The 23,508-nt window shown below is 47.7% G+C and overlaps 1 protein-coding gene across 4 annotated transcripts in view; it reads right to left on the reverse strand.

Moving 5' to 3' along the window:
• Positions 1 to 321: 321 nt before the first annotated feature.
• MSANTD4 (Myb/SANT DNA binding domain containing 4 with coiled-coils) overlaps positions 322 to 23,508 on the reverse strand; it is a 65,869-nt gene continuing 42,682 nt past the window's right edge. For all 4 annotated transcript variants that reach the window (XM_085621469.1, XM_085621472.1, XM_085621471.1 and 1 more), the window contains one exon: positions 322 to 5,785. In XM_085621469.1, the coding sequence (XP_085477595.1) occupies positions 5,210 to 5,785 (576 nt within the window). In that variant the 3' untranslated portion in view covers positions 322 to 5,209. The remainder of the gene's footprint in view (positions 5,786 to 23,508) is intronic.

Consider the following 23,508-nt stretch of genomic DNA (forward strand, 5'->3'; position numbering starts at 1 on the left):
AGGGAGGAGTCACCTATCTCGTGACTACAAAGACTTCTTCCAAGACAACAACAAGATGCAAGCATCCGAGCCAACAACAGATGGCGATCTACTATGCTAGTGTGATCTGCAGCTCATATGCCTCGAACCAGATGTTTATCGTTACCCAACTCAATGCTACTCATTTCATCGACCTCAAAAAGGTGAAAGACTGAATGGACCCACTGAGATTTGAACCTGTGATCATGAGGTCCAACACAGGCCTCTAAACTGAACGCATAAGTCCACTTATCCTCGAGACCTGGCACCAAAGTAATATCCCCACATGACAGGAAAAAAAGATAAGAAACTGAAAAATATGTTTTAATTGTCAAGACACATACAAAAGCACTGCAATTTGAAACATAGTGTTGGCTATTATAACAACAAAACTATTTTCTTTGTTAATTTGTGAATATTGGACCACACTAGTACAAAAATCAGGTGTGACTGATGGTTAACAATCGTTTACACAGTTATAAATGAGAATAGCTAAATCACTTGCTAAATTATTAACATGCACAGAATACACATCTGGTGACATGTAAACAGTTCCTTGTTCACTGCGTAACAAAACATGTTTTTGTTAAGAAACTTTAAATTAGCACAAGTCCTTTAAAATTGGTAACCTTATTGGAATGCTTGTAAAAGCAATTTTACTTTGGCATCTTCAACCGAAGGTTACATAAACAAAAACAATATGTTCTACAACACCTCTAACTGAAAGGCTAAACATATCCCCCCCTCCCCCCCTTTAAGTTTGCTTTGCAAAATGTTGGGGGTTCCAGTCAACTAAATAATATACATTTTACAGCGCAATCCCTAGGATGCCAGTAAAATATGAACGTTTGCAGTATTAATAGTCAGCCTTTTAGTTTGCAGCAAACCAAAATTGAATAACAAATATTTAGTTGTAACAAACATATTTAACGTTTTCATATTTTCTGTAGATATTAACAAAAAATTACACCGAGCATTGCACGGACAATGCTCACAAAATAATTCAATTTATTATTCAGGCAGCCTAAAATGTAAGCATTCTTAAGCTTCTCTGTGGTAGGATAGCACCTTTTTATCACTGCAGATCTTATACAGGTCGCAGATCAGCGAGTGCCTCTGCTTGATGTGTGATATTGAAGACAAATGTCTTAAAAATCATGCTCACTTTGTAAGTTAAACTATCTACTAAAACAAACCTTTGTTCAATTGCCCACTGGCAGAGCAACAGCAATCTGATATATTTAGAACGGCAATACTTAACTACATAGTCGTGTGATCTCAAATCACAAGGTGACTGGCTTAGTAAGGTGCACTGGTTCTCTTGTTCAACAAAGAGCGGTATCTACATGAAAACAGCTGTCTTAGCAAAATAGGATCTAGATTTGTGTCAATGTGTGTGTGTGACTGGCAGCTCATTCTAAATCGCAACTTACAGAATATCTGCCCAACATATGAATGATTTCTTTCATGCAATGGTTTTGACGACTGGTAAGGACTTGAGGCCCCGACTACAGAATTACTGACGGAACAGGATCCTGGGAAAGATTTTACAAGGAAGGTATCTTCAAGAAGAACAAAAGATGAGGCCACAACTTGACCTGTGTAACTCTAGACTCCGTGTGTGCACGGTTTCCAAGTTCCTGATTTACATTTTGAGACATGCTACTTTGGTGCGCACTAAATGTGGGGATATCAAGATGTGAAAAACAAACCGCCAATTCCTACTGGTAGGATAATGTACCAGCAGGCAAAACAAAGTCAAGTTTATTCAGGAAAGAAACACAACAAGACAGGTATTCCAAGAATGAACTGGAAACGGGAAAGCTCCAACTTGGAAGTAAGCACCTATGAAAATGCACTGAAACAGTGCAGATCATTGAGGAAAACTCGCCTTATAGTGTGGAGACACAGCAAAGGCCACAATGTTTTGCCCCAAAAAAACTAAAGTAATTAGTTTGATTACAACCGTGTAGGTGTGCTAAACAAAAGGAATTTAAAGAATCACGACCAGTGGGATCCGGTGACAATACTGAAATAATCTGTCAACATGTAGAATTTCCAATGTCGTACATTTACCGTTGTGTGTGCATGAAAAGAGGTCTGCTGTTGGAGGGTGGCCAAGTAAAAATGTATTGAACACTCAAACTCAAGTTTATAGATATTCACAAAACTTTTGCAGGTTGTTTTCTATCCCGAAAAGCACACACTAACATAGCTAAAGACAGCAGTACGTAGGATGGAAAATGAAAAGTTGTAGTGGAAAGGGTTTCCACAAAGAAATGAGCTGCACTCCTAAAATACATCAGCAATCTTCAAAAAGCTATGAATCTACCTCCGACATAGGAATTTACCTAAAGGAGTACCTTGACCTTTTTTGCCAGACTTCTGTAAAAACCGAGCCCTTATCATTTAATACCAGTGGGAGTATTAATAAAAGGAAAAGGCATTTTGTATAGTGCAAGTGCTGGTAAAGTGCACAGATGCACACATGTATTCAGGTGAGGAATTCCTTCTGGTGCACAAAGCAGAAGAATTGTGCAGTTGCTTTGGGAAGACAAAGGGAGGTGGATGTGTCTATTAACACGGCAAAGCATGCATTTTCATTCCGCCATTTTTTACTGGCATTTAACAAGTGGGGCAGAATACTCCCCTTGCAAACACAACTGTGCTGCAGATTATGCTCACGCTTGTCCTTGATGCTACCAAAGAATCAAGAAGACCAGGATGGATTTGGAAGGGTCAGATGTGTGTGTAGAGAAAACTCCAATAGATTCCAGCTCGGCGTATATACAGGAGGGTGGGAGCGGGGGTATTATCTAACTTTTTTCTATTTAACATGTTATTGATACAAATCCAAAATGAACTCAACAGGTAGCACCACATTTTTTTTGTTATTACTTCTTTCCAATGAAAAAATACACGCCTTCAAAAGTCAACGTGGAAATGTCAGAGTAGAAGTTTCACCAATGATAACTTTCATGATATTTGTTTGAAGGATATAGCATGTCATAGTTTAATTCTTTTATAAGTCATATTACGGTAATTTGAAATTGATGAAGAACATGTAGTATAAAAACCTGTTTTAAGGATATTTAGGATGGGGTGATCCGACATCATCCATATTATGTGGCTCGTAGACATTAAGATGCCATTGGAAAACTCCAACAGAGAAAACAACTTTTCCTTATTTTATTTCTTTAAAGCCCTGTACTGCCAACTCTAAGCACAAACAACTGCTGCAATTGGTTATTTTGTATGCTATTTTCTTTTGGCTTCCTTAGAAAAAGACATTTTGCTCATTACATTTTCACAGAATCTGTCAATCATTGTGGTTTAAAATGACTTCACCATTGGAGAAATTATGGTGTCCAACAAAGGACCCAAGCACAGGATATTCTCTCCTGCAGCAAAGCATGTTTTACACACAAAGAGGTTTTAACTTGCACAGAGGGCTGCGAAAGAAGTCAGGAAGGACAGAGCGAGGAGCACAAAAAAGAGGATGGTGTGGTGAAGGAAGAGAAATCAAGACGGAGAGCGAGACAGAAAAATGTGGAGGAGAGAAAAGGATGGATAAAAGGAGAGGGTTCAGGATTCATGAGGGAGAAAAGTTTCTCAGCGATTCTTTTATTACTGAGAAATGTTCTCCCACATAGCTTTGCCTAGATTTAATTGAAATGATGTATTAGCCACAGAGGAAGGAAGTTCACATATCGGGACGTGGTCAAAGGATCTAACAAATGTGGTACCCTGCAGGGATGAATATGCCTTATAATGTAGGCATGTAAAGCAAAATACACATCAGGGTACTGAAGCAGCACAGTGAAAATCGGTGGTTGGAAACTGGAAGTAGGCCGTGTAGCAAATACTGATCTTCATGTTTTATTTTCTATTCCTATGTATAGAGTCTGCCACACTGAAAGGTCAGGTGGCCATCTACAGCCAAACAGCTAAGGGCTAACACAAGAGCATAAGAGATTCTACCTACACGTTTGCTCAAGAAAAACATTTGTCACTAGCCAAAACTCACTTTATTTACACAAATGTTGGATAACAGTTAGGGAGTGTAAGCTATAACCTTTCATACCTACGTCCTAGTGCATATAGCTATTTCAGTTTGCCTATATGGCCAAAACTGTTAAAAAAACCAAATAATCTTGCTTAATTGATGTTGAGTGCCCACCAACACATTATGAAGCTCTGGGTGTTGAAACCTTACTGGGCTTTTAATATTTTATTTAATAGACAACTCTACTAGTTTATACCGAGTGAAAATTGCAGCATAATAAATGCCCTTCTAGAAATAAAAATAATACGGTTACATTTACCATAAGAAGATATGGTATCCTCCTAAAAGAACTACAATTGGAGCTGAAACAGTAACTGAATTTGGCTGACAGCAAGATGAGTATTTTGCATTTTCATTGAAGACCACCGGAAAACAGAACATGCATCGTTATATTGTTAACCTTAAAAAAATATTTTTTTTAACAATAATGACAGCTTAGGAACCAGCTCTACAAAGAAAAACACTTGGTAAAACTGGTCATATCATGTTACAAAAATAATATGTAAGAACACTAGTTACCTCGAAAACACATGGTTTCTTGGCTGCCTAGGGCGAAAACCTAGACAGAAAGGCTGATGGTGTAACAGAGCCATCTTTCGTTAGATTTCCACTCTGAAGTGGAAAATTAGCATGGGTAGACACTTCCTCAGTACTCAGTGAATTTGGCAATTGGAGGAAAAACACTGCAATGTTTCTTGGAATTGTTTAAATTGTTCAAATGTAAAAGATCAACTTTTTAAATTCTCAGAACAAGTCTTGCCTACCTAGTTAGTTTGCCACCTGCGGCTAATGCCTGCACTAATACTAAATTCATGATGTAATAAATACTGCCCATAATGTCCATGCACATACTACATGAATTATTGCTACACTACACAAAGTATTAGAAGATAAGTCACTGGATCCAGAATAACATTACAATGAAAAATATGGTTCATAACATACCCTTCATACATAGGTATTTAACACCAACCGCTTCATTTTGATTCTACATCCACTATGAGCCGACTACAAATGGTATTATGAATTGTCTTAGTGTTAATAGATTTCCAAAAGGTTACAAGGGCACAAAAATGGATACTGTATGTACGTTCACAAATATTAAAGCTAATGGTATACCATCAGTTATTGATTATGTCCTTCTCTTTGAATTCTCAGACGTTCTTTTTCAACTTGCAAACGCTCCCTGTCAATCTGAAGCTTCTCAGATTCAAATTTTAAAAACTGCAGCCTCTCTTTTTCCAGCTGCAATCTTTCCTTTTCAAGTTTTAGTTTTTCTGTTTCAATATCCAAGGGCTGCACAACTGTTTTTTCAGCTTGCACATGTTCATTCTCCACTGTAGATTTCTCTGCATGTGCTACGTTCATTCGTAGCTTCTCACGTTCCATTTGAAGCCTCTCCTTCTCTAGTTGAAGCCTTTCATACTCCATGTCCAGATGCCGTAATCTTTCTTTTTCAATTTGCAGCCGCTCTCTCTCTAATTGAAGACGTTCAGCTTCAATGTTCAATCGCTGTCTTTCAAGCTCTATCTTCTGCTTCTCTATTGCTACGTGCACATGTGAATCTCTGTATCCAAGCCTTGTTTGGGTAGAGCTCAGGGTAGCAAATTCTTCAGTGTGGGAAAAAACTTCTGTCATTTCATTTTCCCTTTTTGAATCGGGCAAAACTGAAATAACCTCTTCTTGATCGTCAAACTCGTACTATAAGAAAAAGAGAAACAAATGCAAATTAATTCAATCGACATTACAACTGTATACAGCACACTTTTAGGTGAAAGGCGGGCCATGCAAAAGGATCAGTAATACAGGACTGACATACTGTTATTTATTGCTGGCTCACATATTGCACAATGGGCTTTTTGTGTGTGTAGTATTAGCAGTTTAAAAATAAAGTTAATTATATTTGATAACATTCTTGTTTGTGGATATCCTAGCCATTAATAATAATGGTGTGCCTCAGAATCTCACAGAACCTGGGGAATTAACAGTATACTACAATAGGTTCTGTCGAGAAATGCACAATTTCTTATGTAAAATTAAATGTATCCTGATATACAAAGCCAATCAACGGTGCACTATCTATGGTGAAATAAGGAAGCGAACACAAAAATACAATGCATGGTATATTAGCATTAATATATCGTGAAGGAACACTTAAATCCTATTCGAGAGGCACAGTACTGTTATACAACATACATAATTACGTATATAAGTGCCATACAAAAGGTGCATTACATAAGAATCGAAGAAACAGGACCCTAAACATGGCGCATGGGGTGTGCTAGAGGGCGCGCATGTAAGATAGCCGCACTTGCGTGAGGCTCCTTGCTGCCTAGGCCAAAGATCCGATGCAATCCTGCCCTAACGCCTGTTCCTGGAATATAACTGTGAAGGAACAGTGAGCGGAACCCCTGCTGGAGCTCGGTAGCTCACACAAAAGCTTTGAGGGGACTGCCGGCTCCAGAAATGGCGTGGAAAATGGTGGCCGACCAGCGAGCAGAGCTGAACGGCTCCCGATGGAAGAGGCGCGGGCGGCTCCAGGCGTAGATTGAGAGGAGGTCTGCGGGGCCGCGAGCCCACCTGAAGATGCGAGTAGAATGCCAGTGCAGCTCACGAGGGGACGGAGAGGTTGCCTTCGCGCAGGTTCGGCCCAACTCCCCGGCACAATCTGCTTTGTGGCGAGGGGCTGCTGGGATAGGCATCCACACGGACAGACCTGCTGCTGCCATACCCAAAGAGAAAAGAGCCTGCCAAGACTGTGTGAGCCGCTGGGGCAGCAGGAACAACACATCAAGGTCCCCTAACTGCGCATTTTGCATACCCTACGCTGCGGGGGTTGTTAGTGGTAAAGCCCAGAGCGCTGAATGAGGGGAGGCAGAGAATCGGAGCCCATATCACCGCCTTGGGAGGAACTTTGATCCTACCTGCTTCAAGAGTCTGGGAGTGTGCGCGAGGCTGCAGGCCGCAGCTGCTGGGCCCGGGCCCCACTTTTAAGAGACGTACAGTGCACCCGCTTACGGGGGCCCATGGGCTGTTGGACTACAGCAGCGTGAGGAGCCCCAACCCGATCCATTAGCAGAGGCGACCGCACTCCACGCTCCAATCCACTGTGGGGCTGCGGGCAGCTCTCCCTGTGCGGGGGCCACAGGTGCACCAACAGAAACGTTGCGCCTTGGAGTGAGCATCGTTAGCTGGCACCGGTAAATCCCCGTCTGGAGAAACCTTTGGCAAGGCCCGCGAATGACGTGACACGAACCAGCCACAACAGAACAAAGAGGCCTGCTCCTAGCACCAAGCAGGGAATAAGCTATGGGCAAAACGGACGGCAGGCAATCTAAACTACCATTTGAGGCAAGCAAATCCACTCTAGCTTCTAGCGATACCTAACACGCAATGGCAGACGGCCCTAGCACCGGCTCCCAGACTTCCACGGATGATCTTAAGGAACTACTCTGTACAATGAGGCACAACCTCACCTCAATTGAAGCCAAGATGGATGCAATGAGCAAACACATAGACAATGTCACCCATAACCTTAACCAACACGACAAGCGCATCAAAGAGACAGGAACAGTGCATCTCCAATTTGGAAGATACATCTGTGGGGAGGGCAGAACAACTACTCAACATGGTGCGCTTACTGAAAGTTATAGCGGCGAAAAATGAAGATTTGGAATAGAGATCGCACCGCAATAACATTCAAATTCTTGGCATTCCGGAATCCACCAACACAAGCCAGATGGAGGAATTTGTGAAACACTTACTCGCGACGATATTTGAAAGAAGCGCCCTCCAAAGATGTTCGTAGTAGACAGAGCTCACCGCTCGCCCACCACCTGGGACTCCCTCAAGACCAATTATCGCTCGAAACTAAATTATCGAGATCGTGACACTGCCCTGAGACTAGCACGAGAACGCAAAACAATTTCTTTTCAGGGCTCTGGAGTATCCATCTTTCCAGGTTTCACAATGGCGGTCCAGGAATCCCAGAAAAAGTTCCTGCCAATCAGGTAGAAATTACAGCAGGCCAACATCACCTACGCCATGCTATTCCCTGTGAGACTCAGGGTAATGCATCCGGGCAAGCAGCATTTTTTCACCAACCCGCAGCATGTTGCAGATTTCACTCTTTCAAACCAACCCCTGACAAAGTTGAATGATAAACGGAGCGGGCTGCAGAGCCACACAAGACAACTGGTCATTGAACACTGGTATCACAAGTTCGACAAAGACCTCACCTGCAATAGATGCCATTGGACATTATGGCTGCGTTCCCTACACACGACATGAACATATAATCAGGATGTAAGAGGCACTGAATTAGAGCCTTGGCACCCTTGTGTCCACAAGGGGGAACTGTTGTGCCCTTAGGCGTTTATTCCCAAAGGGTCATCCCCAGAATATTTAAAGTTTACGGTTTTCTTTATTCTATACTTACCTTCCGTTGCTTTGCAAGGGTTAATTTTTTCTTTTCTTTCAGGAGGGAAGGGAGGGACTGTACATCACAGCAGGATTGGGCTGCTGATGTGGGAGGCAGGAGGGATTGTTGGCGACATTCAGCAACACTTTATACACAGGAACAATCACACGCTACTGCACTGCCCGCACAGAGCTTCTTGAGACAATACGCTATGCAACACATGACCCATACTCAGTAAATGACTCACCCACGCCCGCCTAGCTACAACTTTCTCACTTGGAATGTTAGGGGCCTTGGGAACCCAAGGAAACACAGACATGTCCTAGCCTAACTGGATAGGCACAACATACAATGCGCCATGCTACAGGACTCATATTGGCCCCACTACCCTGACCACCTTCGCGGCCCGGTGGGCTTCATATAGATGCTTCTTGACATACTACACCTACGCCCGAGGGACATTAATCCTAATTTAAAACAAGCATTTGCAATGCAATAGGTCTTGAAACTGCGAGTTTTGGAGCTATTGGTATTGTAAATGACAATGCCTTTAAGTTAGTAACAAGCATGAGGCATCAGACATCCACAAGCATGAGGCATCAGACATCCACAAGCATGAGGCATCAGACATCCACAAGCATGAGGCATCAGACATCCACAAGCATGAGGCATCAGACATCCACAAGCATGAGGCATCAGACATCCACAAGCATGAGGCATCAGACATCCACAAGCATGAGGCATCAGACATCCACAAGCATGAGGCATCAGACATCCACAAGCATGAGGCATCCCCAAGCATGAGGCATCAGGCATCCCCAAGCATGAGGCATCAGGCATCCCCAAGCATGAGGCATCAGGCATCCCCAAGCATGAGGCATCCCCAAGCATGAGGCATCCCCAAGCATGAGGCATCCACAAGCATCAGACATCCACAAGCATCAGACAGCCACAAGCATCAGACATCAGACATCCACAAGCATCAGGCATCAGACATCCACAGGCATCAGGCATCCACAAGCATCAGGCATCCACAAGCATCAGGCATCAGGCATCCACAAGCATCAGGCAGCAGGCATCCACAAGCATCAGGCAGCAGGCATCCACAAGCATGAGAGATCCACAAGCATGAGACATCAGGCAGCAGACATCCAAAAGCATGACATCAGGCATCCAAAAGCATGAGACATCAGACATCAGGCATCCAAAAGCATGAGACATCAGGCATCCAAAAGCATGAGACATCAGGCATCCAAAAGCATGAGATATCAGGCATCAGGCATCCACAAGCATGAGACATCCACCACCAGGCATCAGGCATCCACAAGCATCAGACATCCACAAGCATCAGACATCCACCATCAGGCATCAGACATCCACAAGCGTCAGGCATCAGACATCAGACATCCACAAGCGTCAGGCATCAGACATCAGACATCCACAAGCGTCAGGCATCAGACATCAGACATCCACAAGCGCCAGACATCAGACATCAGACATCCACAAGCATCAGACATCAGACATCCACAAGCATGAGGCATCAGACATCCACAAGCATGAGGCATCCCCAAGCATGAGGCATCAGGCATCCCCAAGCATGAGGCATCAGGCATCCCCAAGCATGAGGCATCAGGCATCCCCAAGCATGAGGCATCCCCAAGCATGAGGCATCCCCAAGCATGAGGCATCCACAAGCATCAGACATCCACAAGCATCAGACAGCCACAAGCATCAGACATCAGACATCCACAAGCATCAGGCATCAGACATCCACAAGCATCAGGCATCAGGCATCCACAAGCATCAGGCATCCACAAGCATCAGGCATCAGGCATCCACAAGCATCAGGCAGCAGGCATCCACAAGCATCAGGCAGCAGGCATCCACAAGCATGAGAGATCCACAAGCATGAGACATCAGGCAGCAGACATCCAAAAGCATGACATCAGGCATCCAAAAGCATGAGACATCAGGCATCCAAAAGCATGAGACATCAGGCATCCAAAAGCATGAGACATCAGGCATCAGGCATCCACAAGCATGAGACATCCACCACCAGGCATCAGGCATCCACAAGCATCAGACATCCACAAGCATCAGACATCCACCATCAGGCATCAGACATCCACAAGCGTCAGGCATCAGACATCAGACATCCACAAGCGTCAGGCATCAGACATCAGACATCCACAAGCGTCAGGCATCAGACATCAGACATCCACAAGCGCCAGACATCAGACATCAGACATCCACAAGCATCAGACATCAGACATCCACAAGCATCAGACATCCACAAGCATCAGACATCCACAAGCATCAGACATCAGACATCCACAAGCATCAGACATCCACAAGCATCAGACATCCACAAGCATCAGACATCCACAAGCATCAGACATCCACAAGCATCAGACATCCACAAGCATCAGACATCCACAAGCATCAGACATCCACAAGCATCAGATATCCACAAGCATCCACCATCAGACATCCACAAGCATCAGGCATCCACAAGCATCAGGCATCCACCATCAGGCATCAAGCATCAGGCATCCACCATCAGGCATCCACAAGCATCAGGCATCCACCATCAGGCATCCACAAGCATCAGGCATCCACCATCAGGCATCCACAAGCATCAGGCATCCACCATCAGGCATCCACCATCAGGCATCCACAAGCATCAGGCATCCACCATCAGGCATCCACCATCAGGCATCCACCATCAGGCATCCACCATCAGGCATCCACCATCAGGCATCCACAAGCATCAGGCATCCACCATCAGGCATCCACAAGCATCAGGCATCCACCATCAGGCATCCACCATCAGGCATCCACCATCAGGCATCCACCATCAGGCATCCACCATCAGGCATCCACCATCAGGCATCCACCATCAGGCATCCACCATCAGGCATCCACCATCAGGCATCCACCATCAGGCATCCACCATCAGGCATCCACCATCAGGCATCCACCATCAGGCATCCACCATCAGGCATCCACCATCAGGCATCCACCATCAGGCATCCACCATCAGGCATCCACCATCAGGCATCCACCATCAGGCATCCACCATCAGGCATCCACCATCAGGCATCCACCATCAGGCATCCACCATCAGGCATCCACCACCATCAGGCATCCACCATCAGGCATCCACCATCAGGCATCCACCATCAGGCATCCACCAGCATCAGGCATCAGGCATCCACAAGCATCAGGCATCAGGCATCCACAAGCATCAGGCATCCACAAGCATCAGGCATCCACAAGCATCAGGCATCAGAAATCCACAAGCATCAGGCCTCCACAAGCATCAGGCATCAGGCCTCCACAAGCATCAGGCATCCACAAGCATCAGGCATCCACAAGCATCAGGCATCCACAAGCATCAGGCATCCACAAGCATCAGGCATCCACAAGCATCAGGCATCAGACATCCACTAACATCAGGCATCAGGCACCCACAAGCATCAGGCACCCACAAGCATCAGGCACCCACAAGCATCAGGCACCCACAAGCATCAGGCACCCACGAGCATCAGGCACCCACGAGCATCAGGCACCCACGAGCATCAGGCACCCACGAGCATCAGGCACCCACGAGCATCAGGCACCCACGAGCATCAGGCACCCACGAGCATCAGGCACCCACGAGCATCAGGCACGCACGAGCATCAGGCACCCACAAGCATCAGGCACCCACAAGCATCAGGCACCCACAAGCATCAGGCACCCACAAGCATCAGGCACCCACAAGCATCAGGCACCCACAAGCATCAGGCACCCACAAGCATCAGGCACCCACAAGCATCAGGCACCCACAAGCATCAGGCACCCACAAGCATCAGGCACCCACAAGCATCAGGCACCCACAAGCATCAGGCACCCACAAGCATCAGGCACCCACAAGCATCAGGCACCCACAAGCATCAGGCACCCACAAGCATCAGGCACCCACAAGCATCAGGCACCCACAAGCATCAGGCACCCACAAGCATCAGGCACCCACAAGCATCAGGCACCCACAAGCATCAGGCACCCACAAGCATCAGGCACCCACAAGCATCAGGCACCCACAAGCATCAGGCACCCACAAGCATCAGGCACCCACAAGCATCAGGCACCCACAAGCATCAGGCACCCACAAGCATCAGGCACCCACAAGCATCAGGCACCCACAAGCATCAGGCACCCACAAGCATCAGGCATCCACAAGCATCAGGCATCAGACATCCACAGGCATCCACAAGCATCAGACATCAGACATCCAAAGGCATCCACAAGCATCGGGCATCAGACATCCACAGGCATCAGACATCCACAGGCATCCACAAGCATCAGGCATCCACAAGCATCAGGCATCCACAAGCATCAGGCATCCACAAGCATCAGGCATCCACAAGCATCAGGCATCCACAAGCATCCACAAGCATCAGGCATCCACAAGCATCCACAAGCATCAGGCATCCACAAGCATCAGGCATCCACAAGCATCCACAAGCATCAGGCATCCACAAGCATCGGGCATCAGACATCCACAGGCATCAGACATCCACAGGCATCCACAAGCATCGGGCATCAGACATCCACAGGCATCAGACATCCACAGGCATCAGACATCCACAGGCATCAGACATCCACAGGCATCAGACATCGACAGGCATCCACAAGCATCAGGCATCCACAAGCATCAGGCATCCACAAGCATCAGGCATCCACAAGCATCAGGCATCCACAAGCATCAGGCATCCACAAGCATCAGGCATCCACAAGCATCAGGCATCCACAAGCATCGGGCATCCACAAGCATCGGGCATCCACAAGCATCGGGCATCCACAAGCATCGGGCATCCACAAGCATCGGGCATCCACAAGCATCGGGCATCCACAAGCATCGGGCATCCACAAGCATCGGGCATCCACAAGCATCGGGCATCCACAAGCATCAGGCATCAGACATCCACAAGCATCAGGCATCAGACATCCACAAGCATCAGGCATCAGACATCCACAAGCATCAGGCATCAGACATCCACAAGCATCAGGCATCAGACATGCATCCACAAACATCAGACATCAGACATCCACTGGCATCAGGCATCCACAAGCATCAGGCATCAGACATCCACACGCATCAGGCATCCACAAGCATCAGGCATCCACAAGCATCAGATATCATCAGACATCCACAAGCATCAGATATCATCAGACATCCACAAGCATCAGATATCATCAGACATCCACAAGCATCAGATATCATCAGACATCCACAAGCATCAGGCATCAGACATCCACAAGCATCAGGCATCAGACATCCACAAGCATCAGGCATCAGGCATCCACAAGCATCAGGCATCAGAAATCCACAAGCATCAGGCATCAGAAATCCACAAGCATCAGGCATCAGACATCCACAAGCATCAGGCATCAGACATCCACAAGCATCAGGCATCAGACATCCACAAGCATCAGGCATCAGAAATCCACAAGCATCAGGCATCAGAAATCCACAAGCATCAGGCATCAGAAATCCACAAGCATCAGGCATCAGACATCCACAAGCATCAGGCATCAGACATCCACAAGCATCAGGCCTCCACAAGCATCAGGCCTCCACAAGCATCAGGCATCAGGCCTCCACAAGCATCAGGCATCAGACATGCATCCACAAACATCAGACATCCACAAGCATCAGGCATCAGACATCCACAAGCATCAGGCATCAGACATCCACAAGCATCAGGCATCAGGCATCCACACGCATCAGGCATCCACAAGCATCAGATATCATCAGGCATCCACAAGCATCAGATATCATCAGACATCCACAAGCATCAGATATCATCAGGCATCAGACATCCACAAGCATCAGACATCCACAAGCATCAGACATCCACAAGCATCAGGCATCCACAAGCATCAGGCATCCACACGCATCAGGCATCCACACGCATCAGGCATCCACAAGCATCAGATATCATCAGACATCCACAAGCATCAGATATCATCAGACTTCCACAAGCATCAGATATCACCAGACATCCACAAGCATCAGGCATCAGACATCCACAAGCATCAGGCATCAGGCCTCCACAAGCATCAGGCCTCCACAAGCATCAGGCATCAGACATGCATCCACAAACATCAGACATCCACAAGCATCAGACATCCACAAGCATCAGACATCCACAAGCATCAGGCATCCACAAGCATCAGGCATCAGACATCCACACGCATCAGACATCCACAAGCATCAGGCATCCACACGCATCAGGCATCCACAAGCATCAGATATCATCAGACATCCACAAGCATCAGGCATCCACACGCATCAGACATCCACAAGCATCAGGCATCCACACGCATCAGGCATCCACAAGCATCAGATATCATCAGACTTCCACAAGCATCAGATATCATCAGACTTCCACAAGCATCAGATATCATCAGACTTCCACAAGCATCAGATATCACCAGACATCCACAAGCATCAGGCATCAGAAATCCACAAGCATCAGGCATCAGACATCCACAAGCATCAGGCCTCCACAAGCATCAGGCATCAGGCCTCCACAAGCATCAGGCATCAGACATGCATCCACAAACATCAGACATCCACAAGCATCAGGCATCCACAAGCATCAGGCATCCACAAGCATCAGGCATCCACAAGCATCAGGCATCCACAAGCATCAGGCATCCACAAGCATCAGGCATCCACACGCATCAGGCATCCACACGCATCAGGCATCCACACGCATCAGGCATCCACACGCATCAGGCATCCACAAGCATCAGATATCATCAGGCATCCACAAGCATCAGATATCATCAGACATCCACAAGCATCAGATATCATCAGACATCCACAAGCATCAGATATCATCAGACTTCCACAAGCATCAGATATCACCAGACATCCACAAGCATCAGATATCACCAGACATCCACAAGCATCAGGCATCAGAAATCCACAAGCATCAGGCATCAGACATCCACAAGCATCAGATATCATCAGGCATCCACAAGCATCAGACATCATCAGGCATCAGGCATCCACAAGCATCAGACATCATCAGGCATCCACAAGCATCAGACATCATCAGGCATCAGGCATCCACAAGCATCAGACATCATCAGGCATCAGGCATCCACACGCATCAGACATCATCAGGCATCAGACATCCACACGCACCAGACATCATCAGGCATCAGACATCCACACGCACCAGACATCATATCCACACGCACCAGACATCAGACAGCCATCCACACGCACCAGACATCAGACAGCCATCCACACGCACCAGACATCAGACAGCCATCCAGCAGCACCAGCCATCCAGCAGCACCAGCCATCCAGCAGCACCAGCCATCCAGCAGCACCAGCCATCCAGCAGCACCAGCCATCCAGCAGCACCAGCCATCCAGCAGCACCAGCCATCCAGCAGCACCAGCCATCCACAAGCACCAGCCATCCACAAGCACCGGACATCACCAGACATCCACAAGCACCAGACATCCACAAGCATCAGACATGCACAAGCCATCAGACATCCACAAGCCATCAGACATCCACAAGCATCAGGCATCCACAAGCATCAGGCATCCACAAGCATCAGGATATCAAAAACAACCAAAGGTGATGGACTTAAATAGTAGCACCTCACTTTTAATAATGCTGCTGCCTTATCTGGCTGTTAGTGCACAATAACTCCAGCACCATTCACCTAGTGGTGCCTCAGAAGAGAATCTCTGACAATTTATTCACAACAAATGGAGGTGCACTGAACATAAAATAGAGAGTCCAAAGTGATTTTTCTGTTTGTTTGACTTTTATTTCATAGCTGATAAAAACACAACAGCCAACGCGTTTCGTTCCTTTAAAGACAAATTTTAACGGAACTTCTTCAGGGCTCAAAATGACAGCAAGTCAAGTATAGGCTTTTTATTTGATGATTGGTAAATAAGAATTAGACAGCAAATCCCACATCAGGACATCCAAAATATCAGAATTAATCTTAGTCGGTCGCAGAAGGTACAAATGTGTCTAGAGAGCCAGTGATTCAATATTAAAGATGAGGAGGTCCAATATAATGATGGCTATCAGATTTCTTAATAAAAATCTGTACGATAGCTTCAAATGGTTGTGTAAGGCGGAAAGTCCTAATTTACAAAAGTAGATTCTCAATTTTTGAACAGCAAAATATCGATCAAACACCTTGATACGTGATTCCTGCTCTCTCTCCGATTCACCATCCACAAGCATCAGACATCCACAAGCATCAGGCGTCCACATGCATCAGGCATCCACATGCATCAGGCACCCACAAGCATCAGGCAGACATCAGGCATCCACAAGCATCAGGCATCAGACATCCACAAGCGTCAGGCATCCACAAGCATCAGGCATCAGACATCCACAAGCGTCAGGCATCCACATGCATCAGGCATCAGACATCCACAAGCGTCAGGCATCCACATGCATCAGACATCCACAAGCGTCAGGCATCCACATGCATCAGGCATCAAACATCAGGCATCCACATGCATCAGGCATCAAACATCAGGCATCCACATGCATCAGGCATCAAACATCAGGCATCCACATGCATCAGGCATCAAACATCAGGCATCCACATGCATCAGGCATCAAACATCAGGCATCCACATGCATCAGGCATCAAACATCAGGCATCCACATGCATCAGGCATCAAACATCAGGCATCCACATGCATCAGGCATCAAACATCAGGCATCCACATGCATCAGGCATCAAGCATCAGACAGGCATCATATATCCACAACCATTGGGCATCAGACATCCAAAAGCGTCAGGCATCGACAAGCGTCAGGCGTCAGGCATCGACAAGCGTCAGGCGTCAGGCATCGACAAGCGTCAGGCGTCAGGCGTCGACAAGCGTCAGGCGTCAGGCGTCGACAAGCGTCAGGCGTCAGGCATCGACAAGCGTCAGGCGTCGACAAGCGTCAGGCGTCAGGCATCGACAAGCGTCAGGCGTCGACAAGCGTCAGGCGTCAGGCATCGACAAGCGTCAGGCATCGACAAGCGTCAGGCGTCAGGCGTCAGGCATCGACAGGCGTCCGGCATCGACAGGCGTCCGGCATCGACAGGCGTCCGGCATCGACAGGCGTCCGGCATCGACAGGCGTCCGGCATCGACAGGCGTCCGGCATCGACAGGCGTCCGGCATCGACAGGCGTCCGGCATCGACAGGCGTCCGGCATCGACAGGCGTCCGGCATCGACAGGCGTCCGGCATCGACAGGCGTCCGGCATCGACAGGCGTCCGGCATCGACAGGCGTCCGGCATCGACAGGCGTCCGGCATCGACAGGCGTCCGGCATCGACAGGCGTCCGGCATCGACAGGCGTCCGGCATCGACAGGCGTCCGGCATCGACAGGCGTCCGGCATCGACAGGCGTCCGGCATCGACAGGCGTCCGGCATCGACAGGCGTCCGGCATCGACAGGCGTCAGGCATCGACAGGCGTCAGGCATCGACAGGCGTCCGGCATCGACAGGCGTCAGGCATCGACAGGCGTCAGGCATCGACAGGCGTCAGGCATCGACAGGCGTCAGGCATCGACAGGCGTCAGGCATCGACAAGCGGCATCAGACTTCAGGCATCAGACATTCACAACCATCGGGCATCAGGCATCAGACATCCACAACCATCGGGCATCAGACATCCACAACCATCGGGCATCAGACATCAGGCATCCACAACCATCGGGCATCAGACATCAGGCATCCACAACCATCGGGCATCAGGCATCCACAACCATCGGGCATCAGACATCAGGCATCCACAACCATCGGGCATCAGACATCAGGCATCCACAACCATCGGGCATCCACAACCATCGGGCATCCGACATCAGGCATCCACAACCATCGGGCATCCGACATCAGGCATCCACAACCATCGGGCATCCGACATCAGGCATCCACAACCATCGGGCATCCGACATCAGGCATCCACAACCATCGGGCATCCGACATCAGGCATCCACAACCATCGGGCATCAGACATCAGACAAGTGTCAGGCATCAGGCATCGACAAGCGGCATCAGACTTCAGGCATCAGACATTCACAACCATCGGGCATCAGGCATCAGACATCCACAACCATCGGGCATCAGACATCCACAACCATCGGGCATCAGACATCAGGCATCCACAACCATCGGGCATCAGACATCAGGCATCCACAACCATCGGGCATCAGGCATCCACAACCATCGGGCATCAGACATCAGGCATCCACAACCATCGGGCATCAGACATCAGGCATCCACAACCATCGGGCATCCGACATCAGGCATCCACAACCATCGGGCATCCGACATCAGGCATCCACAACCATCGGGCATCCGACATCAGGCATCCACAACCATCGGGCATCCGACATCAGGCATCCACAACCATCGGGCATCAGACATCAGGCATCCACAACCATCGAGCATCAGACATCAGGCATCCACAGGCATCAGGCATCCTCAAGCATCAGGCATCCTCAAGCATCAGGCACCAGTCATCCACAAGCATCAGGCATCCACAGGCATCAGACATCCACAGGCATCAGACATCCCGACATCTACAAGCACCAGACATCAGGCATCCACAGGCATCAGGCATCCACAGGCATCAGGCATCCACAGGCATCCACAGGCATCAGGCATCCACAGGCATCAGGCATCCACAGGCATCAGGCATCCACAGGCATCAGCCATCCACAGGCATCAGCCATCCACAGGCATCAGCCATCCACAGGCATCAGCCATCCACAGGCATCAGCCATGCACAGGCATCAGCCATGCACAAGCATCAGGCATCAGCCATCCACAAGCATCAGGCATCAGCCATCCACAAGCATCAGGCATCAGCCATCCACAAGCATCAGGCATCAGACATCCAAAAGCGGCAAGCATCATATATCCACAAGCGTCAGGCATCATATATCCACAAGCGTCAGGCATCATATATCCACAAGCGTCAGGCATCATATATCCACAAGCGTCAGGCATCAGACATCCACAAGCGTCAGGCATCAGACATCCACAAGCGTCAGGCATCAGACATCCACAAGCGTCAGGCATCAGACATCCACAAGCGTCAGGCATCAGGTATCAGACATCCACAAGCATCAGGCACCAGTCATCCACAAGCATCAGACTTCAGGCATCAGTCATCCACAAGCATCAGGCATTAGGCATGAGACATCCACAAGCATGAGACATCAGGTATCAGACATCCACAAGCGTCAGGCACCAAATCCACAAGCATCAGGCATCCCGACATCCACAAGCACCAGACATCAGGCATCCACAAGCATTTGAGATCAGGTAACTGTCATCCAGCAGCATCAGACATCAGGTAACTGTCATCCAGCAGCATCAGACATCAGGTAACTGTCATCCAGCAGCATCAGACATCAGGTAACTGTCATCCAGCAGCATCAGACATCAGGTAACTGTCATCCAGCAGCATCAGACATCAGGTAACTGTCATCCAGCAGCATCAGACATCAGGTAACTGTCATCCAGCAGCATCAGACATCAGGCAGACATCCACAAGCATCAGGCATCAAACATCCGACATCCACAAGCATCAGGCATCAAACATCCGACATCCACAAGCATCAGGCATCAAACATCCGACATCCACAAGCATCAGGCATCAAACATCCGACATCCACAAGCATCAGGCATCAAACATCCGACATCCACAAGCATCAGGCATCACACATCCGACATCCACAAGCACCAGACATCCGGCATCCACAAGCACCAGACATCCGGCATCCACAAGCACCAGACATCCGGCATCCACAAGCACCAGACCTCCACAAGCTTAAGGCATCCACAAGCATCAGGCATCCACAAGCATCAGGCATCCACAAGCATCAGGCATCCACAAGCATCAGGCATCCACAAGCATCAGGCATCCACAAGCATCAATATAGTTGCACTGCCCCGAATTGGGCAGTGTCCCTCTTTTAGCACAGCAGGTAAATGGGTGACGAAGTCACCAGGATCCAAATGTAGTTACACCAAAAAGTTCAAATCATATTTATTTAGGCACGAATATTCATTCTTCGTAAATGTTTCGACAAGTCACATGTTTTTAGAAGAAACCAAAGCAAAATCCCCAATGCATTTCGGGTATGACCCTTCGTCAGGAGAAATCCTAGAAAAAAAGAAGGAGGAGTAAATATCACATACCCCATGATAAACTAGCTTATATAAGTAGTGTTAAAATGTGTGAAAAAGAGCTTACGTGTAGAAACACGGTAATAAGTGAAATAAATAAACGAGTGACGAAAAACAGGGCAGAATTCCGATTTGCAGTGCAGCCCATGGTGAGACCTTTTACGTTAACTGCATACGTGTAACCAGAATGGAATACCAAAAAGGGTTATCGAAATACCAAAAGTGAATGAGACCCTGAAGAGTGCGCAATAGTAATGTGATCAAACAGTCAAAGATTAAAAGATAGACCCAAATCCCAAAGGTGCATCGATGAAGATTCCTTGTGCAGATATGATGGAAAAGTTCCATTAGTTAAACAATGGCGACCATCGACCGAGTGCTCGAAGAGACGCGGAAAAGTGCTGCTGTTTTCATTCGTGAGTTCAGTTATAGACAGTGAAGACAAACCGATAAGCGGCGGCCAAAAAGGATCATCAAAAGCTCAAAAGTGAATGAGACCCTGAAAAGTACACAATTGTAATGTGATCAAACGGTCAAAGAGTAGAAAATAGACATCCACGAAGATTCCTTGTGCAAATGTGATAGAAAAGTTACCTTGGTTAAACGATAGCGACCATCGACCGAGTGCTCGAAGAGACGCGGAAGAGTGCTGCTGTATTCGTTAGTGGGTTATAAACAATGAAGACAGACAAATAAATAGTGAAAACAGACAAATAAGTGGCGGCAATCTTGAAAAGGGTAAACACGAGATAAAACATGTATGAGGTAGCAACAAACTGCGAAGCTGCGGGTCGCATAACGAATGCTGTTCGAAAAAGAAACAGATGAGAGTTCAAAAGTAATAGGAAATGTACACGAAAATAACGCCACCTCGAAACAAAACTGTGTAGTGTGTTGTGTGAAATAACCAGCAGTAATCGGAATATCATGTTAATTAAATAAAGTTGGGAAATAAATGGAGAATAGAAAAAATTAAGAATTAACTTTATTTAATTAACAGGATATTCCGATTACTGCTGGTTATTTCACACAACACACTACACAGTTTTGTTTCGAGGTGGCGTTATTTTTCTGTACATTTCCTATTACTTTTGAACTCTCATCTGTTTCTTTTTCGAACAGCATTAGTTATGCGACCCGCAGCTTCGCAGTTTGTTGCTACCTCATACATGTTTTATCTCGTGTTTACCCTTTTCAAGATGGCATCAAACATCCACAAGCATCAGGCATCAAACATCAAACATCCACAAGCATCAGGCATCAAACATCAAAAATCCACAAGCATCAGGCATCAAACATCAAAAATCCACAAGCATCAGGCATCAAACAGCAAACATCCACAAGCATCAGGCATCAAACATCAATCATCCACAAGCATCAGGCATCAAACATCAGGCATGCACAAGCATCAGGCATCCACAGGCATCAGACATCCACAGGCATCAGACATCCACAGGCATCAGACATCAGACATCCACAGGCATCAGACATCAGACATCCACAGGCATCAGACATCAGACATCCACAGGCATCAGACATCAGACATCCACAGGCATCAGACATCAGACATCCACAGGCATCAGACATCCACAGGCATCAGACATCCACAGGCATCAGACTTCAGGCATCAGACATCCACAAGCATCAGGCACCAGTCATCCACAAGCATCAGGCACCAGTCATCCACAAGCATCAGGCACCAGTCATCCACAAGCATCAGGCACCAGTCATCCACAAGCATCAGGCACCAGTCATCCACAAGCATCAGGCACCAGTCATCCACAAGCATCAGGCACCAGTCATCCACAAGCATCAGGCACCAGTCATCCACAAGCATCAGGCACCAGTCATCCACAAGCATCAGGCACCAGTCATCCACAAGCATCGGGCACCAGACATCCACAAGCATCGGGCATCAGTCATCCACAAGCATCAGGCATCAGTCATCCACAAGCATCGGGCATCCACAAGCATCGGGCATCCACAAGCATCGGGCATCCACAAGCATCGGGCATCCACAAGCATCGGGCATCCACAAGCATCGGGCATCCACAAGCATCGGGCATCCACAAGCATCAGACATCCACAAGCATCAGACATCCACAAGCATCAGACATCAGTCATCAGACATCCACAAGCATCAGGCATCAGTCATCAGACATCTACAAGCATCGGGCATCAGTCATCAGACATCCACAAGCATCAGGGATCAGACATCCACAAGCATCGGGCATCAGACATCCACAAGCATCGGGCATCAGACATCCACAAGCATCGGGCATCAGACATCCACAAGCATCGGGCATCAGACATCCACAAGCATCGGGCATCAGACATCCACAAGCATCGGGCATCAGACATCCACAAGCATCGGGCATCAGACATCCACAAGCATCGGGCATCAGACATCCACAAGCATCGGGCATCAGACATCCACAAGCATCGGGCATCAGACATCCACAAGCATCGGGCATCAGACATCCACAAGCATCGGGCATCAGACATCCACAAGCATCGGGCATCAGACATCCACAAGCATCGGGCATCAGACATCCACAAGCATCGGGCATCAGACATCCACAAGCATCGGGCATCAGACATCCACAAGCATCGGGCATCAGACATCCACAAGCATCAGGCATCAGACATCCACAAGCATCGGGCATCCACAAGCATCGGGCATCCACAAGCATCGGGCATCAGACATCCACAAGCATCGGGCATCAGACATCCACAAGCATCGGGCATCAGACATCCACAAG

Source organism: Triturus cristatus, chromosome 8, assembly GCF_964204655.1.
Source record: "Triturus cristatus chromosome 8, aTriCri1.1, whole genome shotgun sequence".
In the NCBI taxonomy this organism is placed as follows: Eukaryota; Metazoa; Chordata; class Amphibia; order Caudata; family Salamandridae; genus Triturus; species Triturus cristatus.